General features: G+C 54.5%; 7 protein-coding genes across 7 annotated transcripts; 2 read left to right on the top strand and 5 right to left on the bottom strand.

The window, feature by feature from the left end:
- Positions 1 to 520: 520 nt before the first annotated feature.
- Positions 521 to 2,144, bottom strand: MRS44_012571 (uncharacterized protein; the record flags this gene model as incomplete). The annotated part of the gene is made up of 2 exons (XM_065618841.1): positions 521 to 2,040; positions 2,111 to 2,144. The coding sequence occupies 2 exons, from the start codon at positions 2,142 to 2,144 to the stop codon at positions 521 to 523; spliced, it is 1,554 nt and encodes a 517-aa protein (XP_065474913.1).
- A 700-nt stretch (positions 2,145 to 2,844) lies between these two features.
- MRS44_012570 (uncharacterized protein) lies at positions 2,845 to 5,392 on the top strand (the record flags this gene model as incomplete). Its single annotated transcript, XM_046276109.2, has 5 exons — positions 2,845 to 3,109; positions 3,163 to 3,443; positions 3,493 to 3,651; positions 3,704 to 4,980; positions 5,281 to 5,392. 5 exons carry the CDS (start codon positions 2,845 to 2,847, stop codon positions 5,390 to 5,392), a joined length of 2,094 nt encoding a protein of 697 aa, XP_046132979.2.
- A 759-nt stretch (positions 5,393 to 6,151) lies between these two features.
- Positions 6,152 to 8,759, bottom strand: MRS44_012569 (uncharacterized protein; the record flags this gene model as incomplete). The annotated part of the gene is made up of 4 exons (XM_065618840.1): positions 6,152 to 6,942; positions 7,005 to 8,085; positions 8,140 to 8,585; positions 8,699 to 8,759. The coding sequence occupies 4 exons, from the start codon at positions 8,757 to 8,759 to the stop codon at positions 6,152 to 6,154; spliced, it is 2,379 nt and encodes a 792-aa protein (XP_065474912.1).
- A 1,374-nt stretch (positions 8,760 to 10,133) lies between these two features.
- Positions 10,134 to 11,554, bottom strand: MRS44_012568 (uncharacterized protein; the record flags this gene model as incomplete). The annotated part of the gene is made up of 5 exons (XM_046283562.2): positions 10,134 to 10,267; positions 10,322 to 10,720; positions 10,777 to 11,125; positions 11,178 to 11,261; positions 11,315 to 11,554. 5 exons carry the CDS (start codon positions 11,552 to 11,554, stop codon positions 10,134 to 10,136), a joined length of 1,206 nt encoding a protein of 401 aa, XP_046132981.1.
- Positions 11,555 to 16,846: 5,292 nt separating this feature from the next.
- On the bottom strand, positions 16,847 to 17,191 carry MRS44_012567 (uncharacterized protein; the record flags this gene model as incomplete). The annotated part of the gene is made up of 1 exon (XM_065618839.1): positions 16,847 to 17,191. One exon carries the CDS (start codon positions 17,189 to 17,191, stop codon positions 16,847 to 16,849), a length of 345 nt encoding a protein of 114 aa, XP_065474911.1.
- A 5,141-nt stretch (positions 17,192 to 22,332) lies between these two features.
- MRS44_012566 (uncharacterized protein) lies at positions 22,333 to 24,419 on the bottom strand (the record flags this gene model as incomplete). Its single annotated transcript, XM_046269435.2, has 6 exons — positions 22,333 to 22,755; positions 22,814 to 23,416; positions 23,471 to 23,551; positions 23,606 to 23,909; positions 23,958 to 24,146; positions 24,406 to 24,419. The coding sequence occupies 6 exons, from the start codon at positions 24,417 to 24,419 to the stop codon at positions 22,333 to 22,335; spliced, it is 1,614 nt and encodes a 537-aa protein (XP_046132982.1).
- A 1,246-nt stretch (positions 24,420 to 25,665) lies between these two features.
- On the top strand, positions 25,666 to 26,842 carry MRS44_012565 (uncharacterized protein; the record flags this gene model as incomplete). The annotated part of the gene is made up of 3 exons (XM_046269436.2): positions 25,666 to 25,980; positions 26,034 to 26,681; positions 26,735 to 26,842. The coding sequence occupies 3 exons, from the start codon at positions 25,666 to 25,668 to the stop codon at positions 26,840 to 26,842; spliced, it is 1,071 nt and encodes a 356-aa protein (XP_046132983.1).
- Positions 26,843 to 27,316: the final 474 nt, after the last annotated feature.

Raw genomic sequence — 27,316 nt, 5'->3', positions numbered from 1 at the left:
TGAATTGGATAGCATCATGGCAGATACTGCCTGCTCATCAATCGGTTTGCCTATGAGCGATATCAAGATCAATATACATAAAGATCACATTTGAACTGAATGGATAATAGTGTAATGTGTACTCCCATGTTTTAAAAGCGTGGAATGAAAGATGTTAGACAGGTTCACCAAGCACACCTCAGAACAGATTCGAGATGGAAAATTTGAAGTAATTATCATGACTTTTTCTCGACCTGAAAACCTACAACGCCAAAAAGACAATACATGCCCGCTTCGGAACCTTCTAGGTCTATCCATCGCTCGCCCTGGATGCAAGTTGACATGCACCCCCTTCGCCAAGGTATGGATGCCCCTAGCCGTGACTGGGTGCAGTTGGCCAGCCCCTGATCTGGCCATCGTTCAACCACGTTATATATAGATCAATCATCACAAATGTACCTATCGCCGGTGGGCAGAGTCCAGTCCTGCCCTTCCTCGCAAAGCCCCTGTTTCATCACTCTTCAACGACACTTGCCACAGCTCAATCTTCGATACCATTCCAAGACTTTTCATCGTCAGACTTGGTACCGTTGTTAGGCTTGGCTTCCTCCTTCGTAGGCTCGGCTTCCTTCTTGCTAGGCTTGGGCTCCTTAGCCTGCTTAGCATCGCCCTTGGGCTCGGTGGCTTCTGCCTTGGGAGATGAACGGGATCTTTCGGGGGACTTGGAGTGCCGTCGCTTCTCTGCCTTGTCCTTGTGGTGGTGCTTCTGGTGCTTGTGCTTGGGAGAGTCAGGGCCAGGACTGGAGCTCTTATGCTCATGCTTCCTCTTCTGAGGTCTCTGTGAGGTAGCGGGAGACGGGCCAGGTGCCTTATCCTTGTTCTTGTTGCTCCACTGCTCCAGCATGCTGGCGACTTGAGGAGCCCATACCTCCTCGCCCTTGGAAAGGTCATCGAACTCGAGACAGTTGGCACCGCCGATGGAAAAGTCGCTCTGTCGAGACCGACACAGTTCAGCCATGAGAGCGGCCGAGTCCATCTTGGCGCCCAGGTCGTGGCAGAAGCTTCGAATGTAGAAACCGGAGGTCACTGTCAACCGCACCCTGGCGGCGGGGGGGCCCTCGTCGCTCCAGGGAGGAGGAGTGTTCTCGTCAGGTGCATCAGGAACCAGATGAGTGCCCTTCTCACTGTAGATGGGCTGTGGTAGCTGTCCCAGAGCGCCCGACATCATGGGGGGGTTCTTGGAGTGTCGCGCTCGCTTTGCCGGGGCGTCCTTAATAAGCTCGTCCTGACGCTGCTCAAACTTGCGCTTGAAAGACTCATGCGCCGCTATCGCCTGGTCGTCTTCTTCCTTCTCCTCGGGGCTCAGCTTCTTGTTGGTCTCCTGCTGCTTCTTGACCCTCCAGACCTGCTCGGCCAGGTTCCGCTCTGCGGCTTCGGCCTCCTCTGTTGGCCATCGGTGGCTGTGTTTGCCAGGTTCGTACCATTCGAGAAGCTCAATGTCCTTAATCTCGACCTCTCTGCCTTCAATCTCTCGAGGGATAGGCTTGCCTTCTCGCGCGTACTCGTACAGGGGCTTGCCGTTCATCTTGAGCGCAGAATACAGAGGTGGGATCTGGGTGAGGGGACCCTTCATGCTCGCAAGCTCCTTCTCAACCTTTTCGCGGGTGATGTGATCGTAGGGCCGCTTGGTAAGGATGCGACCAACTCGATCGTAGGTGTCGGTGCTTGCGCCGAAGAGGATGACGGTCTCGTAAGTCTTGGTGCATTCGAGGAACTGAGACAGAACCTTGGTGCCAGATCCAATGCCCAGAATGAGGACGCCGGTGGCAAGAGGATCGAGGGTTCCTCCATGGCCCATCTTGACCTGCGAGGCCTTCTTGATTTGCTTGCGACGGGCGAACTGCTGGCCGGACTCGTTCATGCGCTTGGCGATCTCGGCGTCGATCATTGGCTTGAAGAACTTGGAGGGATTGAACACCTTTTGGCACTCGCGGATAACTTGCGCCGAGCTGATTCCGCAAGGCTTGTTGATGGCTGTAAGGAAGCGACCATGGTTAATGCCTGAGCAAAGTCGTGGAGGAGCAGAGCGCGCATCAAGTCTTGTCTGACATGACATGAGAAGGGCACATACCGAGAACGCCTTCCCGGACAACGTCCGTAGCCATCTTGAACGCTTTTGAGAGACTTCGCATACGAGCACTGAAGGAAAGAAGTTGAAGACGAAGAGAGAGAGAGAGGGAGGGAGTCTCGGTGGAGGGAAAGAATTGGCCAAAGTCCGTCCACCTTGCGCTGAAGGGTTGAGCAGCTGGACCGCAAGAGAAAAAAATTGGCGGGCCGTCGCTCTTATCGGCAGTATCCCCCACTGAAAGCTTATCCCCTGGCGCTGTATCAGGAAGATTTTATTGGCGCGCAGGCACTTAAAGGGCGCGTCTCGGTGGGGAACTAAACCCTGAACAGTGAGCGATCCCTGTGAGTTTGGAGGGCGTTTAGTGGCCATTGCCCCGCCACTGCCGTGTGTCTGCACTGACAACCATGGCGACCGCGTTTGCGTCTGTTGGACTGTCGCTTCTGTTTCTATACCTCCCGATTGAGCTCTGCTTTCATACCCGCATTTTACTTCTTTCATTGTCTTGCAGCGTTTGCATGTTTACGGCCTCGATTTACGTCAACTGAGCTCTAGAAATTCACCTTTTTTCGAACTCTACCCCGCAATTATTTCGCCGAACCCCTCTTCCTCTTGCACGCACGCCGAAGTCGAATCCGAGATCCATCACCCACTTTCCGTCTCGTACTGCACAACGGTCAATACCAAACCGGGTGTTCCTTAGTCGATGGTCTTCCCGCAGCTTTAGAACAATCGTCATCATGGTTGGACGCCCGAGACGGGCGTCTACGTCCAGTGTCGAGACGGTTGACGAGGACCGCATCCTCTGGCGTCAGGAGACATCAGTCCTCAGAACCGCCCCAGTGGACAAGATACACGGCCCAGAGCCAGTCTTTGAGCTTCAGGACGCTGTGGTACTCAACAAAGATGGCCACACCCTTGAGAATGCGCTTCACGTCGGCACCCGAGGACCTTATATCATCCGTGGCACTCTGATCATCGACGAACCTGAGCAGAAAACGCACCGTTGGTCTTGCCCCGTCCCATGTCGTCACATCGTTAGCTGACCTGCCGCCTAGTGATCATGAGGGTTCGACACTCGATGCCGATTCAGGTTCCAAAATGCAACAGATACTCGATCGGAGAGGCTGGAGAGGGCAATCCCGTCATCTGGGTCGAGGGCAGATGTGCTTGGTACGAGATCAACCCCTCGCCTGCATACGCCCCCATCTACAACAAGATGTGCGAGGCCGCTTTGCTTTACTACCGGATCATGGACATATACAAGGCCAAGAAGCCAAAAAAGGCAAAGAAGGGGAAGAAGGATCAATTGAAGGAGCTTCACTCTGTCTTTCACGAGGTTCGGCTCTCCCATATGATTCTTTTGCGCCTCCACTGACGTTTTTTAGTATGCTACCCTGATCGGCGATGGCTCAACCCTCGAAGAAGTCATTGAGCGGTGCGACGAGCACGCATCGTTCTTGATTTCACAGTGCATGCAGGAGGAACCCGATGTATTTGAATGGGGTAGCAACCCCTTCTACCAGTGGTTGGTTGACAACTACCCAGTAAGACAGCCATGAACTATCACAAGTCTGTGTCGTTGGCTAACTCCTCTAGGAACTCGTGGAAAAGGCAGAAGAGCGCCTGAAGAACCCGCCTCCGGTTGCACGATCACCTTCTGTCGAGGCCAAACCGGCCGCAGCATTGGTTGCCCCATCACTATTGTCTTCAAGGACTCGATCAGGCTCCTCAGCTCCCTCAGTCGCCCGGAGCAATGCCACGCCTGAGCTTATGGATGTCCAAGATAGTCCACCGAGACACCGATCTACCCGGTCACGTTCGATCACCCTGCGGGAGACCAGCAGTGTGGTCGACTTGCCAGCTCCATCCCAGCCACAAAGAAGTGCCCCTGCTATTAGACAGCCTCCCAGTGTGCAATCGGTGACACGCACACCTTCAGTCGCCCCAGCGAGCAGCGAGGTGGGAGGACCAGTCAGTAACGACGAGATAACACCGTTCCAGAGTGTTGTGAATGGCGTCGAGTGGGTGTACGACCAGATCGGCAAGGGGAAGAAGGGCATGATAATGCTGTCCACTCTCAACAAGCTGTTCTTCTCGTACAAGTTTCCGACCTTCAAGAACGGGGAGAGCGGATGCCACAGGATTCCAGTTGAAGAGCTCCTGCATTACAATGCCCAAGCGCTCCTTCAGGTCCTCGACAAGGATAAGTATAGCGGTCACGAGTTCTATTCTTGGTTACAGGCCGCAGCTGAAAGACCATTTGTGCCCGTCGCTTTGAAGCCTTCCGATTTGCCCTATCGCCTTGTACCTCGAGGCAGTCGTCCTCGTCCTAGCAAGGCTACGCAACCCCTCCCTGAAGCACAAGGACTTGTCACTTCAGGCCTAGAAGACGATCTTTCTAGCACTCCGCGGTCCTCTCCGGCAGGAAAGAGCCTCAGGAGACCAGGCCGCCCTTCTGGCAAGAAATCCAGTCTTCGTCTGACGACCGGATCCAAGAAGCGGCTGCACTCTGATATAGACAGCGAGTCAGAGGAGGATGAGTCGCGGCCAAAGAGATCTCATTACTTCTCAGATGGAGATGAGGATATGGAAGTCGATGCCCAGGCCACCTCATCCGAGGACGAAGTGCCTCGTGAAGCCTCGCAGGAACCCATCAAGATCGTCATCCGAGCCGACAAGATTCCTTCAACCGTCTCACATGGTCCCAACGAGACATGGGTCTGCGAGGAAGAAGACTGCGGCTATGTCGTCCGTGGCGGCGACGTGCAAGAATGTCAACAACGCATACAAAGACACTTCCAAGAGCACGGGAGCCAAATGGATCGTGTCAGCCTAGCCATGACAGAGGGCACTCGAGGCCATCTACCCATCAAGTATGCTTACTTTCCCCCTTTCTTATACTCGTTGAGTTCCCTCCCCCACCACCAGCTACCAACACTCCTACTACCACCACCACTACCACTACCACAGCTACCACCTCCTCTACATTCACTACCACCACCACTTCAGCTATTATTACCCACTACCAACCCCAGCCGCCATCATCATCCCCCAATGACCCACCAGAGCCTACCGTCCCGACAACTGGCAACTTCAAGTCCCTTGTCAGCCGGTTCCGGAGACGCCCCCATCCCGTCTCAGACAAGATCGCAAGGCTAACATCGCAATAATAGTCATCTTATGGAGAAGCTCAAAAAGTTGGGTGAGAAGTCTGAGACTGCTCAGCAACTCGCTGTCGACGGAGTCGCTCTCCCGCAGCGCATTAAGCGCAACCTCCTTGTCTGATGAACACTCGGGGGCCTCTCCCTCTGGTAGATCTACCCTAGCTTTCACGATATCTTTGCTTTGTGTTTGGCTTCTTCATGCGGCGGGGAGGATGAAAATGATACCCTGGGTTTTGTTTTGGCGTCTGCGGGGGTGGAGAATTGTTTTGGCAAACTTAGAGATACATGGCGTTGGCGGCACATGGGCCAAGTCGTCTCATAAGCGCTCTTGAACCCTTCTCTTGGATGCCGCGATGTGTAAGGACGAATGACATGTAAGTACTATTGCTACAGGTTACATAGAAATGCCAGTCAAGATTGGGACATGTCAACTCTCACTGATGGTGTTTTGCATGTGACCACTGAATTGACACTGGTCAAATTACACAACCAATCTGAGACAGTGTAAGTTAAGTAACTACGTGTGCTGCAACCACTTCGTCTTGCGTATTTCACATCCGCGTATGCAGTAGTTGGGGGAGTGCAGACATAACTCCAATGTCAGTGCCATAAACGAGCACTTGTTCAGCTGAACGTAGACAAATGAACAAGGCCAAGTCTTGGGCATTGTCTCACGATGGCACCACACAGCTCAATCATTTACGTTACGTTTAGAAACATTCAAATCTTTGATTAGCATCTCAGCGTTGAAAACGCACTTCCCTACCCAGATAACCCTCAGGTAAATTATAGAAATCCCCTGTTTTTCATCCTCTTCTACTTGTACACGTTCCGGAACCCCTTACTGAGGCCTGGCTCCGAATCCCTGGAGTTGAACCCTCTAGTTCTCCGCCTCATCCGTCACCATCTTGTCCTTCTTGCTGGCGGCAGTCTTACCAGCCTCCAGAGCAAACGCCTCCTCGATAGCACCCATCCGCTTAAATACGCGCAGCCACCGCTGTCCCCACCGACGGATCATGGCCTCGCGATCACTCGACCCATCACCCTCCTCCATCAGCTCGTCCTTGCTACCACCGGCCCAGCTGACAAGTGCGTCGTTCATAGCGCGGAAAAGATCCTGCGTCGTCTTGGCCTCCTTGGACCGCGTCTCCTCGTCGGTTTCAGGAGAGACGAGAATCTGTCGGGCGCGGCTTGTGACCTTGGAGATGGTGTTGGAGACGAGCTCAAAGATGTGAGGCTGAACGAGGGCATCACCCCCGTTTGTGCCGTTGGATGGTGTACTGGCAACAAGAGCCCAGTCGACAACGGTAAAGGGGGTAAGGATGGAGTAGTTGAGGAGCTTCTCGATGATAGAGAGAGCAATTCCTGGGTGAGCGTGCCAGTAAGCCATAACCGCCGAGATGATCTGAGCCCGCGCCGCCTCAGAGGCGTTGCCGGCTTCCAGAAGTCGACCCTTTGTCCTGTCAATACAGGCGAGCACGTGGCTCAACGACTTGGAGCCAACCCAGCAGACAGCCGTAACAAACACATCCACGCTTGCGACCAAGGGATCCAGCGCCCGCTCTGTGGCCTGTGACTGGATGCTATCGATGATGGGCTGGAAGTCCTCATCGGGGGCCTTGCGCCGCAGGAGCGCACCAATCTCTTGACCCTCCTTTGCGAATGGGGTTTCTGGCAACTGTTAGTGACCACTACTCGGGCGGCTATGTGACAGATCACGGCAGAAGACTAACCTGGGTTACTGAACTTAAAATCCGGGACATCCTTCTCCTTCTCAGGCCCAACAAGGGGCAGGTAGGGTTCTGGCAGTGTCTTCTGGATTCGCTGGGCGAAGCTAAGTCTCACCTCCTTGTCCAGGGCCCCCTTGAGGAACCACTTGCTGGGGTGATAGTCGGGCAGATCCGTATCCTCTGCCCACTCTGCCCACTTCCAGGTGAAGCCAAAGTTGCTGAGATGGTGAGAGAACCAATCCAGGAACCGGTAGCTCAACTCCAGGTCCATGCGCGGGCTATTCTTGTAGAGATATCTTATGGCTCTACCCAGGCTGGGCGCAATGGCTGCTGGTGCAAGTTTACAGGCCTCGGTAAGGACCGAGTGGTAGTAGACGAGCTTTCGTTCTGGTGTTGGCAGCTGGAACAGCTGGGAAAAGACTGTGTCCACGGCGACATCCTCAGGCTTCCATGTAGACTTGCCTGGGGCAATGTTCCTCAACTCATCGAACGGCGTCGCGCGCTTGACAAAGGTGCCTTCAGCAAAGTAGCAGTCCAGGTCCATCAGATAGCGAGCTGTCACATTTCGGTTGAAGTCGAGAATGTTGATAGTATCGAGGAGACCGTCCCTGATCAGGGATGCCGCAATGTCGGTAACAGCAGGGACAGATGGCACGTCCTGGTCGGAGTAGACGGAAAAGTAGATCTCGGGGAACAGAGGCCGAGGTCCCGCGATGACGGTTTCGGGGATGGAAATGGAAGGGAGGGTGTGCTTGGGCGCATTCGCCAGCTTGTCCTGGGCCTCGATATCCTCCAAGGGCATCTGCCACGGCCGGGGCAGACATGCCAGCTCCCAGTTCTTGCCCGCCTCGGCCTGCAGCTGCTTCTGTAGCAACATGCACACGCTCAACGACGCTCCAGGGCTCGCTTCTTTGCCTTGGGCATGGTAGGGGTCGACGAGGGCCTGGAGCGCATGGGGCTCTGAAGCAATAATGTCGGTCTTCTCCATCAGTTCCGCAGCCTTAGTTTGGAACTGACCGGGGGCCGACACCATGATGTAAGGAATGGTTAGAAGGATGATCTTAACAATCTCGGTTCCAATGGTCTAGTCATGTCGGGTCAGCAAACGCGATCCAGTGCTGGCTTCCACACGACTCACATCATCTGAGCTGGCCGTCTGAAGGTCAGCAGCTCGGCTGAAGAGCTCCTCCAAAAGCGGGAAAACGCCGTCGCCTTCCAGCAAAGATTGTAGGCAGGCCAAAAACTTGAGAAGGAGCTTCACATCTCGCCACGCGCCCTGTGCGATCTTGTCCTGGGTCACCTCCGCCAGACGAGCAAGGACATCGTCTACAAACTCGGATTTCAGGGTGTTGATGATGAGGACGACGGCGGCGACGAAGGGAGTCTTGAGAGGCTGCTCGAGTAGAAGCTGGACGACCAGGTCGAGAAACATGTTGCGAAGGTTTTCGTCGTCGTGGTTGTCGGCCACCATGTGAGCGATGGATTGCACCTCCTCTGCCCATCGGCGCAGGGGGAGTCTGCGATGCCCAGAAGCTGTCTGCGAACGCGCACAGGCAAAGGCGCCGAGTCTATACGCCTGCGCTGCTGGCGGCGATCGTAGTGGTCGTCATCGTCTAGCAGAAGAGTCCCGTGTTAGCCCATCAACAAGACGCGACAGAGACCCAACTGGACTGGAATTGAAGCTTGGTTTAGCTCACCTCGGTATCTTCTTTTGCGGTTGTGGTGTCCGCCAGGAGGTCTCCTGTCGTAGTCGGCCATGATGCGCTCTCGAATGTGGATGATGCAAGAGCTCGGTGTTGCCAATGACTTGTTGGAGACGATCGTGGTGGATGAAAGTTAAAGGTTTCGAGGGCGAGGCTGCGTCACTGCTAAAAGCTCGGGAAAAGGTGCCTGCAGCAAATGTATGGTTGAGCTAGTGGAATTGGGGCGCGTTCCAGGTGCCACGAGGCTAGCACCTGCATTCAACTGATGCCTGAGGCACTGACCTCACCTGAGAGTCTAAAGGAAAAAGGCAACCGGAGCTATCGAGATCAAACAATTGATGAGCTCATGGGGTTTCATCCTTCTTTATTGTCTAATTGACAAACAGCCATTCACCAAGACTCGACCAGATTCAACCCCCACAACCAATAGAGTAGTTGATCAACTTGCGCATTTAGGTCTAGATTCATAAGCTCCAGTTACTTCTTTTGCGCCCATGCCACTTTTCGATCCTCTCAGACCTCCCTCCAACTGCGTTTCAATGTCCCTTTTGATCAGCACAATTGCCAGTCCTGTCTTCTTTTGTATCGTCTTGGACCGCCCATGACAACCAAGTAAACAACAACGTGCCAAAACACAAAGCCCACGTCTTCGAGAAAGCGAAAGTAGTATGCCACAAGACCGTCAACGGCCAGTTTCACTTCAATTGATAACTTCGTCGCGGCATCTGGAACATCTTCGTGTGCCGGGCCTTGTCCTCCGCGGGCCAAACCAGGCCGAGCCTTGCCTTTTAACTTCACTCCAGCGCCTCCAGCGAGCCTCGAGGTTTTTCGAAAAGGAACCCTCCAAAACAACCATGCATGGCAGTGCCAGAACGCGGTACCAGAAAAAAGAATTCAACAAATGTTATCCCCGCCATTCCCAAAGCCAACCATAGCCATAGCCGCAGCATTGGGTTCATCCCGTGAGACGCGTACAATGAAAAAAGAGCACCAGCCATCATCTGTCATGCATCGAAATGTGGTCTAAAAATGTGATTCCCTGCGATATGCATCATCAATGGAATGGGGTCCTCCTTCTTGGTGACTAGCCTCACGGCAAATCCGAAAGCGGGTTCGTAAGGGGGCACACAAAACGCCCAATCCCCTCCCTGCCGGGAAAGACTCCAACGCTCCCCAGAACACACCTTCTCGTCTGGCCCTCGGCGCCCAGCATGCCGTGCCTTGTTTGTTTCAAGGACCGACGCTGTCAACCTCGGGACTATATAGTGCCTGCTCGCCCCTGGCCCGGTCTTTGCCTGGGCCATGCTCCCAACCACTCTCGCTCAGCTCGGTACTGGGAGTGGACGAGGCAGGTCTCTTCCAGAGCCGCGGAGAGCCTGAGAAGGGTACGGCATATGCCAACTACCCCTCACCTCGGCGCGGAGCCATCTCAGTCGAGCTTGGCCATCATCTCCGGCTTCGTCAACGGCGTGAAGTTGTCGATGTCGAGACCTTGAGATGCCAACACGGGTTGGATGTGTGAGGGGACCAACTTGTGGTTCAGGCTAGGGGCGATGGAGAGTTCTAAAAGTGGGTCAGCTCATCTATTTTTCATCATGACACTTCGTCTGCTCTTACCGTGGCGGGTGAAGTCGAAGAGGGCGGGGAGCTCGCGGAGCTGACCAGTACCGTGTCGTGAGTCGGGCAGCTTGGTGTTGGGGTCTCGAAGCTCGTCGAAGAAGGGATGAACCATGGCGTCGATTGCCGATTGTCGCTCAGTTGGTGTGTACTCCAGCAGGCGGGCGATGAGGTCGATAGCATTAGCGTCCGCCTTCCGGAAGACCTTGTTGAACGGGTGAGGCTTGATTTGGGGGAACTTGTGCTCCATGTAGTTGGGGTTCATGGTCCGGATCTGTTCTCGAGTAGGTGTGCCCAGAACCTTGATGATTTCAACAAGCTGGTCGATGCCCGACTCGCCGGGGAAAAGAGGCTGACCAAGCATAAGCTCGGCCATGACACAGCCTGTCGACCACACATCTATCAACTCAGGTCAGCGAATCGAACCATCTAGCAAACTTTGTTCAAAATCGTACCAATCTTTGTGGTATAGTTAGTTGCACCGAAGATGAGTTCGGGCGCGCGGTAATATCGGGAGCAGATGTATGAAACATTTGGCTCGTTCTCAACTAGGATCTTTGCACTTCCAAAATCGCAGAGCTTGAGGATTCCGCTGTTGGGGTCTAGGAGAAGGTTCTGGGGCTTGATGTCTCGGTGGCAGATACCCTGGGAGTGGATGTACGCCAGAGCTCTGAACAGCTGGTAAATGTACAGCTTCACCTCCAGGATAGGCATGGTGGTCTTCATCTTGTTGAAAAATCGAGAGGCTCGGTAGACAGTCTCGGGCACGAACTCTTGAACCAGGTTGAGGTAGACCTCGTCTTTCTGCGAGGGAATTAGACGGGGAGTGAAGAAGGGGATGATCAGGTATGCGTACACGTTCACCATTGGAGTAGTAGAAGGCCTTGAGCTGGACGATGTTGGGGTGACGGACAATGCGCATGATCTGGAGCTCACGGTTCTGAGAAATAAGTCAGCCAACAGCTCAAGGTGCCAAATGCCGACATCATGTACCTTGAACCTCTTATCCTGAAGAACACGCTTGATGGCAGCGTCCTCTCCCGATGGAGAAAGCTTGGTCTGGAAAACGACACCGAAGGAACCATTTCCGACAATTTTGCACTGGGTATACTGCAGATCTCGGGTCTCGCCCGTCACTCCATCTTGAACCTTTTCACGGATCACCTCTGCAATTGTGTCAGTGTCGAAGCGAAACCCATCATGACAAAGTCGAACGGGGAGGATATAAAGCATGATTGCAAAACTAACCTCCCATCCGCAGGCTATTGAAGGCGTTTGGCCGATGAGCCGACATTTTCGGCGTCGTTTGTCCAAATCAAGGCGCGTGTGTGAGCGAAGCAGAGGCAACAGCGCCTGTAGATCTCAATAAATGAGGAGAATTGATGCAAAGATTCCGAACAGAGGCCGTAGCAGGGGAAAACGACGATCCAGCACCAGAGCTTGGTTGAATTGACGCTGGGAGCAGAGGTCTCTAGTTGAGTGCGAAGCTAGACTCGCAGACAAGACAGTGGCTGCCGGTGGAGGACAGCTGAAAGGCGATGGGCGAGTAATGTCTCGGTCGAGGTATCGGCACGGGCGCGGACGAGCGACTCGTGGATTATTTCTGCAACGTCAAGCAAACCAACCGACGGGGTCTCTGGCTGACGAGGGGGCTTGTCGGCTGTCTGGAACGGACTAGACTTGTTGGTGAGTGCACGACGGAGACGAGGACGATGCGCACGAAAATGGCAAAGCCAAGGGTATCTGGGGAAACAAAGAGAAAATCGAGGGGGAGAATCGGTGGTGTTTTGGTGGCACGGGACAGGCTGGAGGGGGAGCGGGGCGGAGGGGAAGGGAGGGGAGGGAAGGGAACGGTGGGCGCGAGGAAAGTGGGCAAGGGACGGGGTATAAAAAGCTGCCGGTAATGAGGAAGAGAGGACGTCGGGGACGGGGCTCTAGGATGGATTGAGGTACTAAAACGGGAGAGGCAGAGGTAGAGGTGGCGACGAAGGTGAGGGACAACGGCCAGGCCGGGTTGGGTCAGGTCTCCAAGGACGATGGATGACTGAGCGCGGGGACCAGCCCAGTCAATGTGTGAGAGTGAGCCTGAGAAGGAGACAAGGCAAGGCGGAGGGAGGTAGGTAGAGAGTGAAAGAGGGATGTGAATGTGTGCGTGTGTGTGGCAGGATGCGCTATGCCACTGCATGCATCAAGCGGCATGAGTTTTTTTTTCTTGTTCTCCTCGTCGCTCGCGCTTCTGCTGTGCCTGAGCTAGGAGGGTTGTCGATGTCGATGCCAGGCACATGCAGTGAAAGATGGAGAGGGAGCCGCCGTCGCTGCCAACATTGAGAGGCTGGAAATCCGTGTCCCAATTTTGATGGACAGGCCCTCCATCCAACAGCAGTTGGACAAGATGACGGGCAGCAAGCTCTCGGGCAGTGGACAGGGCAGGGTGATGGAAAGACGACCACCAGGCGTGTGCTCTAAGCTCTAGGGGAGTGCTCTAGGGAGTGTGTCGTGGAATGGGCATGGATGGAGGCTGGCACCAGGCGGGTCTGGAGGGGCGGGGTGCTGGATGGAGCACGCTCGTGACAGCCCATCGACAGAATGCTGCTTAAGGCCAGGCGAGGAAGCGGGAGAAAACAAGGCGTTACGGAGGAGACAAACGGGGGGAGAACAAAGTCCGAGGTCGAGATACAAACGGAAGGGAATTAAAACAGGAATGAATGCATGGGTAGGGCGGGTGAAGTAGTTGTCATGGAAAAAAAGACGACGACTTACTACAGGCGATGCAAGCAATGATGACGATGGTAGGTGTGGTTTTGGTGGTGGTAGTCGCGGTGGTGGTCTCCGGTTCTAGTCACGGCGGCTAGCACGAACGATCGTGAAAAGATTCGGGTCCCAGGCTGACGGGAGAAACGACAAGGGGGTTTCTCTGTTGACGAGGAACGTAAAGACGTAGGTAATCAGGACGGCTTGACGCAAGGCAGGGTGGTTGCTGCTGGGGATGTGTTCCTGTGCGTGCGGTGCGGTGCGGCGGTACAGTACGGGTGCTGTCGGCGGCGGCTGTGGTGGTGCAGCGGGCAGCAGGGGCACAACAGAACGTGTCTGATTCCGTAGGTGGCTAGCTGGCTGGTTGGCAGGATGGGGAAACTTGGGCACGGTGAGGCTCTCGTTTTCCAGATGTATCGAGTCCGTTGGAGGATGGTTTTGCAGATGTCGGCGTCGAGGCACGGGAGGGTGCGGCAGACAGACAGGCCAGGTACGGAGGCGGGAGACGGGGCGACGGACGCGATGCGATGCGATGTGATAGCGCCCTGGAACGGAAACCTAGGCCGGACGGAGTCTGGAAGTCCGGGAGACAAACCAGAGACAGTGAGTGAGGGTCAATCGAAGGTGATGGCAGAGGAGGAATGTTCGACGTCTGGTGGAATGAGCTGAGCTGGGCTGGACTGGGCCTTTGGTTCGGACTGGGCGCTGAGCTCTGCTGGGCTGGGAAGCTGTTCTGAATTGGGCTTGGCCTTGAGGGCCTTGGGCTAAGAGACGAGAGGCTGCTGCGGGACCTGGCTAGCCTCTGTGAACCTGGGAACCTGGCCGAGGACAGGCAGGAACCTGGGATGACACCCAAAAACAGCGTTGCTGGGTGGTACTCTGGAGCTGTGTACCTGGGCCTTGACCTGCGAGTGGTCCTGCAGAGAGGAGCACGGGGACGGCGATGCGGGGCACTTTTCTGCCTAGTCGACACAGAGTGACGGCATGGGCAGACGTCAACGAGCACCTAGACGCAGCAAAAAAAGAACGCTCCCTGTTAGCTTGGGCTGGGCGCTGGGCTTTTGCGTTGAGCGAGATGCGAAATGCTTGGGGGAGGAGGGAGGGGGATGGATGGATCTTTGTTGGTGAGGGGTTAAATCAACGCAGGAGAGACAGGCAACACGAGCTTCACTTTTTTTTGTTGTCTCAGCGCCATCTAGGCATGTCTCTGATTCAACGACAGGAACATGCTGAGTGCGAGGATGCGAATTGTTCGAAAAGGCAGAAATGTGTGATTGGGAAATCTGAACATTTCGTGGCGACGGGAGGCAGAGCAGCAGCTCACCCAGTTGCGCCGAGCAGGATGGCGGGGGAGGGGAAATAGAGACAGCTTTATTGGCAGCTTCGTGATATACAAAAAACTTCAGTTACTCACTTTCACTATTAGGTTTCCATCAAGGAATTCAACACGGTGATTCAGCGACAACTAGGAAATCTTGTGTTTATAAAGTCACGGATAATTCGAGCAACGGGGGTGTTGCCGTCCAAGGTAACCCAAAGGCAATGAAATAGACGTCTTGTGAGCATCCGGCGCCCATTCAAGGAGGACCCGCAGGATTGGGCTTGCTCATGTGCTCATTTTGAGACGGGCATCGCGCTAAAACCCGGCAGGCGAACAGGCGAGACCTCTGTCCTCTCTGCAGCGGAGCCAGGTACCTCTGGCTCTGGGTATGAATGGAACCGGACAGGGAGTCGTGTCCTTGCTTGCCAGCCCTTCTACGGACAGATATTGGATCCAATTCCAGATGACTCGCCTCAACCTTGAATGAACCACAAGGAACCCCTTCGACCCTGGCACTTGGCGACTGGGAATAATTATTCGATAAGCCTCATGGGTGTATCCGTGATAGGCACAGCTGTAACAGTGAGGCAAGCGCATCCTCAGGGGGCACCTCGGAGTCATGCCTCAAATCATGGACTTGGAATACCTTTTCAGGTTGTAACTTCCAGAGAGGTCAGGCAGGCAGGCAGGAAAGGCAGGCACGGGCTACCTTACGAGCTGCAAGGCAGGTACGACGCCGCATGGCCCAACCCGAGTCGTGAGGCGGAACGGTAACCGCGCACATCCGCCGCATTTCATCCAAATCTACCAATCCTGAATTACACCACCAACCACCCGTTCCTGGATCTCCCAACAGCGGTAATCGTTTTGGTCAGCAACTGACCATCCCGTCAGCCTATGCTGCATGGAGCGTCGACCTGCGGCGGATCGACCTAGGAGAGCTATATACAACTAAGGGCTTGATGGAATACACGGCCCTAGAAGGTGTTTGTTGTTAGCTGACCTCCGTCAACTCCTTCACCAACCAGCTAGTTGCCATCAACAGACCAATCCCACCGGGCTGGCACGCCTCTTTGCAGGCCGTGGCAACAGGCAAGGGTATCCAGCCTCACGGCTCGGGCTCCTCGCCGACGGCCAAGACACACGAGATCTACAAATCCACCCATCGAGAGAGGTGACACCCATTTTAGAGCTTCTCGCCTGCTGGGCCCGATTCCCAGCCGTTCTCGCCAGCAGGACGCTTGTGCCATTCCTGGGTCCCTGGTGGATTCGGCAATGGAGCACTGACCCGCTGTTGGCACCGGTGTGAGAGGATCCCGAAGGAGCCACATTTCGCGACTCAAAAAGATGCTGACCCGGACAGCGGAAGCGGATTATACAGTAGGAGCATGCAAGACTCTGTAGAGAGCTGTCGGTTGTCATCTTTAAAGTTGTCGAGGCCAATCATAGGCTTTTCACCCCCTCTTCATACGCGGCAGTTTCATGCCTTCTCGCTCACAGTTTGGAGAGCGGTTTCTTGATATTGGACCCCAACACCAACCAGCAAGCAAAGAAGTTCACATGATATCCCAAATGTGGCCCGACCAATGTTCAATGCGTCAACAACCACCCCAAGGTCACGTCACGTCACCTCACTTTATCTCACCTCTCCTTACCTCTCGCCGTTTCGTCTCATCTCGCATCGCCTCAGCTTGTCTCTTCATCCATGTGCGACCAGTGCAGGACGGTCCAGACCTTCCCATTTGATGAAGTCGACGCCCAGGACCCCCAACAAGCTACCGTTTTTGAGATCGAGACATTTAATTGCCGAAGCATATTCGCTCGCTGGCAACCCGGGTCGCTACAACCGTGACGCATGCGCAGGGATTGGATCTTCACCCAGTCCCAGCGTTGCCAGCGTCTATCGATCAAAAGCAACGTTGGCGACAGGGGCTGTCGGCCCTCGACCGGTAAGAGTCGACAGCCGCCCCTGCCCTCCCCTGCCGGCCAGACTGGTCCGAAAGGACTGGGTTCCTCCGCCGGTTGGGTTCCCACCTGATGCAGAAGTCGAGATGACGATGGACGACGCTTTGCACAGAGCACATGCACCTGCGGGGCCGTGGCACGGTGAGGCTGGGTGGATCCCTGACGTCTGAAGCTCTGGAACTCGAGATCCAGGAATCAGGAGTCCAACGCGCCGGTACGAGACACTTCACTTGCAATTGTTGTGCCCTAATTGTGCCTCCACAAAACACGTTCCCAAATTTGGGTGTTGAGCCCGGGCACCGTCGCCTGCGAGAGACTGTCGAGCTCGACGGCCTGATTCCTGTCAAGACTGGATTATCGAACCACTGGATCAACCCAACAAATCTCACCTGGAGGCTCTTGGCCTGTCAACCTGCGACTCGGATATTTTTGGTTCAGTCTCACATCAGTGGGCAAGTGCTCTTCCCTTTTAAAAAGCCCTAGAGTCGTCAGCGGTTGGTGGTTGGATGGTGGTTGGTGGTGTCGAGGGGCGTGATCAAAGTGGTGGTCAAGGTGGACACAGGGTAAGTAGTGTCAACGCCAATGGTAATCTGGTTGTGGCCAATGGATGGGCCCGACGTCATGGTGAGGACGTCATTTTGTGAAATATGCATGGCCATTGCTTCTTGGGTTGGGTCTGCCACGAGCATGTGCTTGAGGCCACGAGAGACGAGCTGTCGGAAATGGCGATTGGTGATGGACGGGCATCCCGTTTCGGCGACGCCTGACAGCCTGTTGACCCAAAAGCCGATGCGGCCACGGTAGATGGCCAGCATCTGAGCGATCGTCTCCATCCCATCACGCCCATCTCATCCTCCCCCGATGCATCTGGACGCTAACAAGGAACGAGGGAAAAGCCCAGAGGCCACCAAAGCCCCTGGCACCGTCCCCGTCGCGAACACCGCTGACCACAGGGCCTATGGGCGGCTGCAGACCACTCACAGGCTACCAGTCGCGGAAGCTGGCGACGAGATGAGGGGAGCCATCAAGATGGTGGGCGAAAGTAGTCCTAAGTGGGTGGACTTTGTGGAATGCAGATGGTCATGAGACCCCTCATATGCAACGCTAATAACAATGGCCGAATTTAGGTTCGCAAAAGCACACGGCCCATCTGATCAACTCGAGAGAAAAAGGGGTCCTTGTCGCTGAGTTATCCAACCATGAAAGACGAGATCAATGGCCGACGTTACTTGGGGAAGAGAGCAGTAATACCCATCCTGCCGCTGCTGTTGGAGCTCCCATGGCAGTCCCGTTTTCATGGAGTCAACTGACACGAAATTCAGGGCAAGTCTACTTCTTCGTCCTTCCAAGAATTGGGTTGCTTCGATCCGAGGTCAATTGATATTCCCAGAGTCCAATTGACATCGTGAAACCTAGACTTCCATGTGCACCGAGAGGGAGGCATGGCCTTTTTTTCGAGTCTCCAGTCATTCACCCCGCTCAACAAGCGCGTCTCACCAGAGTTGGGGTTGGGCTAAAACATACCGCGCCGCGGCCTGCGGCATTGCGGCGGTACCGGAGTGTGATAGTGGAAGGTCTAGATCAGACTCCCGCTTCCCGGCTGCGGCTCGAAAGCATGGAGGAGAAAGTTGACGCCATCAAGCATGTCAGCATGACTTTAGAGGCGTCCCTGGCTACAAACGTCCGAGCCTCTTTTGTTCAAGCGCACGACGTTGAGCCATTGACAATCCGAGGGCGACTCTGGTTCATGTCACCTGACTCGATCTTGGTGATCCTGGTTCAACGATCCAACACAGCAACGTTGCCTGACAAGCTGAGGAATTGCTGTGTAATCAGAACGTGCAGATCGAACTAGGCCTAGCAGGCGACGCGCATGGAGAGTTGCAATCGTGCATAGCCCGTTGTTGGCTATGCAACTCCCAGAAACCAGCAGAAGCATACATGTTAGGACGGCTCCATCCCTAGCCTTTCTTATTTCAACTCGGAAGTTAAGGTTAATTCGTCCAATCTGCCATGGATTCCCCCGGTTTTCGCTGTTCGGCTCTGCCTCAGCAAATATGTAAGTTGACATCCCCTCCTGGACCAAAACTCTTTTGTTGCAGAACATGTACTGCCAGCGAGGGGACAGTACTCGAGTGGCCCAAGGCTCTTCTCAACTTCCTAGCACCGAAACGCGACATTGACTCGAGGAGAATTTGCCGCTGGTATTTCCACAAAGGCTAAACCAAGGTTTCCACGTCGACTCTAGCCTACAATCTTACTACAGAGCGATCAGACTTACAACACCTGTGATGGATCGTGAGACATTGCTATTCAGTATTACAGTACTGACTGGATACGGCACTTCCCGTCATTCACTGGCAACCTACTGACGGCTGCGGTGCTTTTGTGAAACGTCATTAAGCCGACGAGAGGTCAGAAGGACAGCGACAGCAGGCATGCTATGCACATGGCTTACATGGGGGGTGTTGGTGTATCATCAGCCCATTTCGACAGCCTCGAAATCCGCCACTATTCACAGCCTTGAAATCAGCTGGCTCTCCAACACGAGCGCCGTTTCCCGCCTGCCTTACGTCAACAAGCATGTCTGTTCCCCTGTCAGTTCGCTAGCATCGCATCGCATCTCACCGCACGGGAACTAGCAATGTGGCAACGACCGACGACATCGGTGTTAGATGAATCTGCGAGGCTACAGGCCACAGCCTGGGTAGCTTATATGAAGACACCGAGCGAGACAAGGTGAAAGAGGCAGTCGGTTGGTCATGGCATGCCTCACGGGTCCATTCCTGATCCTCCTTGTGCGACCCCAATCAAAGTCTTGGGGGCTGAAAGTGTTGTCAGAGACTGGTCATCAGACGCGCGGCTTCCGGCTGGCGGCCCCGGCATGGTCCATGATCCATGGGCCTTTTCCTGCCCCTGTCTGTGGATATCGTGCACATGGAGGAAGCTCTTACTATGGCCCGATGCATGCACGGGTGTAGATCAGCCGGCTTGGGCTTTGATGCTATCTTTAAGGTTCCAAACTGGGGTTGGGAGGACGGCGCTGGTGTTGACATGCTCAGAACGGCTGCGATGTGATATTCGTGGCATCAGTCTGGCGAGACTGGATCAGGCCATGATCGCCTCAGCCTGTTTTCTGCTCCTCCTGTTTCTCACCCAACCCAGTCAATCATCCAAGTTTCCTTGGCAACATCTCGCACACACGGTCACAGGCAAGGGTCCTCGTCGGATCCGATGGTTCCATGCCACCAACCCAGCTGAGATCCGTGACACCCCGTCCTCATCTCAACCCCTCCATGCCCTCTAACCCAACTGGAGGGCTATGGCGACCTACCCCTGGCTTCCGTGAGAGGGCGATTGCCTCTTTGACTCGGCTGCGTTTTTACGGATAGAGGCTGTGGCTGCGAGTCGTCCTTCACCAAGTCAGGACCGGTCCAGTCCAGTCCGCGGTGCGGCACCGTCGTGCCCAACGCTTGGGCATGGCCAGCTTACATGCAATGGCAGCCCGAGTTGTCTTTGTCGGCGTCGCGGCCAGTCTCGGGCCGGGAGATCATGAGATGGCTCGTTCGTTTTCCTCACTCGATTGCATCGGAGAGCCTCTGCCGGCGGCAGATGTGCCTGATTAATGGCGCACGGCGATACCTGACAGCAGCAGCAGCAGCGTCTTCACGATGGACTATGCTTCGGCTACTGCTACGATTGGAGTGTGATCGATATAGCCAACTTATACATGGGGCGTGTCTCGCCTACGATGCAACGGGGGGGACAAGGGAATTAATGGATTCTGGTCTGTCCTCACTTGATGTATCACCATGACGGTGTTCCCTTGCAGGCTGTGGAACATGGCACAAAACTCGTCATGCCGGACAAAAGCTGGTATAGTAAGTATACTTGCCAGACGTTGAACTAACATATCGGCACCTGTATGCGCCTATTTGTTGGGGACCGGGGACAAGCGAGATCAGAGAATCCATGTTGACCAAGATGGCAGTAGCTTCTGTTGCTGAGCAAACTCAACAGCCGTGGTAAGGCATCTATGTTTACGGGACAACATAGGGTCTCTTTCTTGTGTGTACGGACATACATGTACAGATGATCGCTGTCGCTGTCACGCATCCATGGCCTCGGACCCCTGCCCTTGAGGTAACCCTCTGGATCTTCATGTTCGCAGACCAGACCTGACCTCGAAAACACGGCCGTCCATGTCGGAGGTTGTCGCCGCGGAGCTTGATCCGTGATAACCCGGTCACGGACACGAGAGGGATCCATGCGGCGCACAGGGCATAGTGAGGAGGAAGCCTAGGAAGCGAGCGAGCAAGCAAGCAAGCAGAACTGAGGTCTACCTACGGGCGTTACTTTGGTCATTGGAGGGGAAGATCTTTGCAACCTGGACTAGGTGGCGGATGGCCGAAATATGCAGGTAATCAGTGGACATGGTCCGCTGCCTGTCATATATGACACTGGTGGCCCCGGAGGTTTTTCCATGCTCCCCGGCTGGGGGAGAGGGCCGTTCCTCTAGGCTGTTGTTCATGATGTGACGAAAGACAAGACCTTGACGGGGGGAGGTTTGAGCCTGGAATAGTGCTTGCTGTGTCGATTACAGTTGAGCTCGACTTCCAGATATGGCAAGTCTGCCGTCTTGATGACCTCTCGTTAACCACGGGCAGATGACGATCATTCTGACTTGCTACAGATCCATTGTTGGAACTCTGACAGACAGACAGACTGACTGACTGGGAGACAGTAATGCCTCAGCCAACAAGACACATCCTGTATCGTCCGTCCATCAGTCCTACTCCTTCCTACAGCACAGGACAGCACAGGACAGAACAGCAAAGCACAATTAAACGCCCACTCACCCATCCTTGACATGACCCCCCTGTGCACACAAGCTTCCCCAATCCAGCGACCTGCATCTCCCGGCAAATAACACGTCCATCCCCCGGCCGCCCACCCCAGGCACAAGGCACCGGGAGGCCGCTGTGCTCGCGCGACCTGGTTGATACCTCTGTGCCTGTGGCCGGCCGAGTTCTGGATGAGTGTACTCGAGTTGTATCTTTCTTTTTGCGCCAGCCACTTGTTGGTGTCAGCTTGTAACGTCGTGCCACGCCGCCCGTTGATGCGTCCCCTTTGCCTTGAAACTTTTTTCTCTTATTTCTTTTTGTTGGCAGAAAGAGAGGACTCAACCAATGGGGTTTATTGGACTCGTTGGTTTGGTTTGAGACACAAGAGACGGGCCGGGCGCTTGCTTTTGGGTTTGCGACATGTTTGACTCTTTTTGTACTTGTGCTTGTGGCTTCTGCACTTTGCCGCCGAGAGGGGGGACAAGGCATTGATTCATCACTCATCGTGATGGAAGACAAATTCGTAGATAACCAACTATGGGATGGGATTCATGAGTACATACTGTAGGTAGGTAGCCAAGGAATGATGATGTGCTGAGCTATCTCGGTTATGCCCCTGCTCACAGACAATCATTGCTACCTACCCTCCACCAACTCACTCAACTCATTCACTTACTCACTCACGCACGCCCGCCCAACCTTTGACAGCCTCCCACCATGTTGCTTTCCACGTTGTTCTGCAACCCGAGTAAAACGAGAGACCCCGTAGCGTAGCATGACCTGGCTTTGAAATCATTGGGCTCCCTGGAACCGAGGACTTGGGGAAGCAAGGAGCAAGGATGAAGGCTACCTGGCGAGGTTCATGGCTCGACTTGTCATATCAAAATGCATGCTTTTGGATGTAACCGGCCAGCGTCTGGGATGCGACCTCGTCGAATCATGTGATCAGTGATGCATCATTTCTTTCTTTGATAGTATTCAACCTGCTCACTCCTAAAATGACCCCCGGTCCTTGGCCGCAGATCATCGTAGTCCTTCTCCGTTGAGAGGGGTTGGGTCCGAGGATTCATCAGTCTTTGGTTCTCTCGATGCCTCAACGCCCTCAACCGAAGCACGGGGACTGCAAGAGACTAGTCCTCATCGTTCACCTTGTCCGCGACCAGGTCCTTGACCGTGCTGATGACCTTCTCGGGCAGCCGCTCGCTATGCTCAACCGGGGTGCCAATACCGCTGGGAATCGGCGTCAACTGCCCGCTCGCGTAGCCGCTGCTCGGAACAGGGATCTTGATGTCCTGTGGCGAGCCGGGCACGATGAGAGGGTCCAGGCCGGGGATGTGGATGCGCTTGGCCTCGTTCTGGTACGCAGCCGGGATGATCTCGATGATCTCGTCGCGGGGAAACCTGATCATGGGGATATCCATAGTTGAACAGTGCATCAGGTAGGCGTATAGAACCCGGAGCACAGATTCGTGTGCGATGATGAGAAGATCATGCTGCTCTCGTTCCAGCTCCAGGATGATGGGTTCCAGCCGGACAGCGAGGTCGTGGTACGACTGTTCGAATTAGTATCCTCATCAACTAACATGAAGCATCTTTCGCTAGACAACTTACCTCTGCACGAGGATAGCGGTGGTGGTATGGGTCCAGTTCGTGCTTCTCAACTTCATCGGGGTAGATTTGGCGGATCATTCGCTCCGACATCTTCTCGCACACACCAGGGTTTATCTGACTGAGCTGGGAACGCTGCCGGACTCGATAGCCCTTCTCCTTCAAGGCATCTGATGTCTGAACAGTACGCATGCGCGTTGACGTCCAGACCGTCAGGGGCGGCAGCGGCACATCTGCACCTCCCTCGGCGATGGTCGTCTGACGCTCTTGTTCACGATGCCGTATGAGTGCCTCAGACATCTTCTCAGCATACTCTCTCCCTTCCTGTGACAAGGGGGCATCGGCCTTGTACGAATCTTCCTCTGCTGTGGTGCCGGCTCGGGCAAAGAAGGTCTTGCGCGACTTGATGTGCAGGTTGGTGAGGTAGAAGACGATTCGGTGCGAGAGATAGTTGAAGCTGACATTGTTGTAGAAGAACTTGGTTCCGGCGTTGATCATTTTGACATAGTTGAGCTCTTTCTCATCCATGGTCTCAAAGACGGGTATCTTCATCTCGATCCTCTGAAGATACAGCTTGGCAGCTTCATCTGGATCCATGCCCGCAAACTATTAATCAAAGTTAGCCCCCTTTACTCAACTTGGGTACACATGTACACTCACGTCAGGGGACGAGATTTTGACGTTACGAGCATTCTCGCGAAGAATGCGTTCGTCGTCAACGAACGACTCGATGAATAGGGTCTATCCCATGAACTGTTAGTTCATGTCCAAGAGTGCGCATCATGTCTTCCCTACCTGAACATCATGCTTCGCAAACTCCTTAGCAAGCGAACGTCGCCCGTTGGCAGTCGGATTGACAGCGTCATAAATGGCCACTTGTCCGTTATCATGGTTCAACCAGCCGTAGATGTCTTCACGGCATTTCTTCAAGATCTTCTGGCGCAGGATAACCGAAGCCGGCGACGCATTTGGGAAGAAATAGTCGTCAGGGATCTCTCCTTCAGGACCGACAGTTGCCCGGCGATAGTCACCAAGATGAAAGATGCGAGTTTTGACACCAAGCCATCCAAGATACCGCGCCATGGAGACGCAGATGTGCCTGCAAGAACCGTCAGCTTCGACCAACACTTGAAAGACCAGAACCTACGTCTTTCCACGAGCGGGCGGTCCAACCATGACAATGGCTATACGACCAGAGTGAAAGAGCCGACCCGACATAGTACTGTAGAGTTGGGCCGGGGCCAGATCTTGGCCCTCGGTAATGTCGTGGATGCCATCGATAAAGGTTGAGCTTTTGCGGCGGTAGCGAGGAGCGTTGGCCGCAATCTCAGCGGTTCTTTTTACTGTTAGTTACGAAATGACCACGGAGAGAACCAAAGGATCACAGGTGATTCCGTTAGAAGCCTGTGGTGACGCCCGACAAGCCAAGATGATGTGAGATGCTTCAGGAACGTGGCAAGCGGCTCAACTAGGGACTCATATGAGACAGTTTGAGGCTGGAGTCTATGAAAGTCTCAAGATGAAGGTAGCCCTCAAATTCTAAAGGCGGATGGAAGACAATAACAACGGAAGAGAAGAAGAGAAATCCCACCTACAAGAGAGTATCCATGTCGGTTCGAGTATCCCTGCAGGGCTTCCCGGCAAAGGTACTTCTAGGCTAATGAGATACGTTCCCCGTGAGGGTTAAATTACTGGCGTATGACTAAAAACAGTGAAGATTTCTGAGGCACGGGAACCGAAACAGTATTGCGACCACTAGCGATGTTGCCCGGCGAGAGTTGAACCGAACGGGTGAAGAGAGGCTCCCTGGCTGTGCAGATGCGATGCGATGCTCAATGGTACAAAGAAGCCGGTGGAGCGGGCGAGATGCTGGTCGATAAAAGGTGATGTATTTTTTGTGCGTCAATGAGCCTGTAGTGATCTGCAACTGGCGCCTTGAATCGTTTAACGGGTCCTTTTGTGGTACGGCTTCAGAGACGACGGATGAGCTCGCGGAGGAAGGGAGAGATAGAGAATTCGGGCGTTATCGGCGGGGTCGGCTCGAGAGATAAAAAGCCTTGACCGCTCTCATTCAACAACGTCGTGCAAGGAGGGAAAAGAACAAGTGATTGGGAGAATTTGTAATGGAGAAGGCGAAAGTGTAAGAAGAAAAGAAGCATTAGAGAATTGAAAATGGCAGTCGTTGGTGTTGAACGGCGTTGAGGGGACTCATTGACAGACGCAGGTAGCGATCAAAGTATCGGTACCCACTGACCAGGACATCATTCACGAATACGTGGTGCAAAGTCGTGCATGTGGACCTTTGGTGGGAAGTACAGAGTACTTGTGGAGTACCTTGTGTCGCCAACCAAAGACACGGCATTGCCCCCAGCCCAGGGCCGATCTGAGCCAGAGCCTTGGCGCCTTCCCATTCCAGGGCCCCTCATCAGCTCAGATGTGATGGTGGATAAACCTCGGTATCACCAGCCACACTCGACTGCCCCTCGTGGCTTGACCCAACGGAGCACGGAAGATTCTTGCCTCCGCCACACAAAAACCGCGCGGGCAGCCGACTCGACATCATTGGTGGCTCGTGCTCCTCACTAGAGCTGTCCGGAGCCAGATGAAAATTATTCTCCATCCTCCCCAACACCACCCAAAGCCATCTGTGCTCGTCATCACGATCCTGGCGTTCAGAGGCCTCGGGACTTAATCGCGATCGAGGTTATCTCAGCAACCTCTTCTGCTCTGCTCCTCTCCCCTCCGGCCCCCGCATTACGGTTGCGCCCTCGTCGATATCTTCGTCGCCGAGTCTCTTTTTTGTCTTGCCGGCTCCGACCTTGCCTCCGGCTTCGCCTCGGCGCACATCTCTCACCATGGCCTCCTCAGCCGCATTGGACCCCATAAAGGCGGTCCTCTTCTCCAACCCAATCGCAAATGTGTTAGGAGATGCTCTCAATTCCTTCAGCGAGCGGAGGGCGAAGCTCGGCCTGTCCAACCCCGGAACCATTGAGAGCCTCGCCAAAGAGGTCCAGCGCGATGTCTTCCTCAACAACTACATGTTCACCGGCATCCGCGCCGATCTGACCAAGATCTTCAGCATGGCTCCCCTCTTCCAGGTCTCCCACCAGTTTGCTCTGGGCGAGCGCATCAATCCTTACACCTTTGCCGCCATGTACGGCACAGGCAAGGTAGCTAACCGCGATGACAAATTGGTATAGGCGGGGTGCTAACCCATCATTAGGTCTTCTGCCAAGGAAACCTCGACAACGAGGGCGCTCTCTCCGGGCGATTCAACTGGCGATGGTCCGACAAGCTTGTCTCCAAGTCTCAGCTCTCCATCTCGCCTGGTGGTCAGGATATGGCGCAGTTCGAGCACGAGTACACCGGCAACGACTTTAGCGCATCCCTCAAGATGCTCAACCCCTCCTACCTCGAGGGCGGACTCACTGGTATCTTCATTGGTAGCTACCTCCAGTCCGTCACTCCCAAGCTCGCTCTTGGTCTCGAGACTCTCTGGCAGCGACCTGCCCTCACTCAGGGCCCCGAGTGCGCTGTTTCGTACGCTGCCCGTTATAAGTCTAACGACTGGATTGCCACCGCTCAGCTCCAGGCTGCCATGGGAACTCTCAACACTTCTTACTGGCGACGACTCTCCGATAAGGTCCAGGCTGGTGTTGATCTGAGCCTCGGCCTCGTCCCTTCTCCCGGCGGCATGATGGGTGGTGGTCTGCAGAAGGAGGGCGTCACCACCATTGGCGCCAAGTACGACTTCCGCATGTCTACTTTCCGAGCTCAGGTCGACTCCAAGGGCAAGCTCAGCTGCGTCCTTGAGAAGCGTGTTGCTCCCCCTGTTATGATGACCTTTGCCGCTGACATTGATCACTTTACGGTTTGTATTCCCAATCTTAAGGCGTCTTGGATGATACTGACTTTTTGCTACAGCGCCAAGCCAAGATTGGACTGGGTGTCTCTATCGAGGCTGCTCCCGAGGAGCTTCAAGAACAGCAGGAGGCTCTTGGATCTCAGCCTCCTCCCAACATCCCCTTTTAAGCTCTGGGATACGACAGGCACTCCCAATGACACCAGCCACGACTCGCTCTCATCCGGTGGAATAATCTAGTGTAGCCCACCGTTGACCGGCCCAGGAAAACGCCACGACCCCTCTCCCCCGATTCACCACCCCCCTTGATGTCTTATTAGTCGTCCTTTCCGCCTCCGATGATGCCATGGTTTCTCGTCCCCTAGGGGGATCTCTCGCATATATATCTCTCGTCTGATCCTCTGGAGCAGCTTGTTCCAAACCCCCGGGGGACACGGGATCCCGGGCATCTGTGTATATTATTGTCGTGGGTGTTCTGCGCCGGTCATTTGTTTCTGCGACGCACAGCAGAGGGCGAGGAAAACAAAGCTGGGGAATCCTCACTTGTTCTTGATATTTTTTAAAATGTTTGGCTGAATAACCTCATTGGCGCTCATCGCGGCGGTGGTTTTCAAGTTAAACTGTTGATGATGATGGATGGGGCA

The sequence above is a fragment of the Fusarium solani genome, assembly GCF_023522795.1.
Source record: "Fusarium solani strain SB1 chromosome Unknown bctg00000008, whole genome shotgun sequence".
Classification (NCBI taxonomy): Eukaryota; Fungi; Ascomycota; class Sordariomycetes; order Hypocreales; family Nectriaceae; genus Fusarium; species Fusarium solani.
This window is presented reverse-complemented; position numbering and strand designations above follow the sequence as displayed.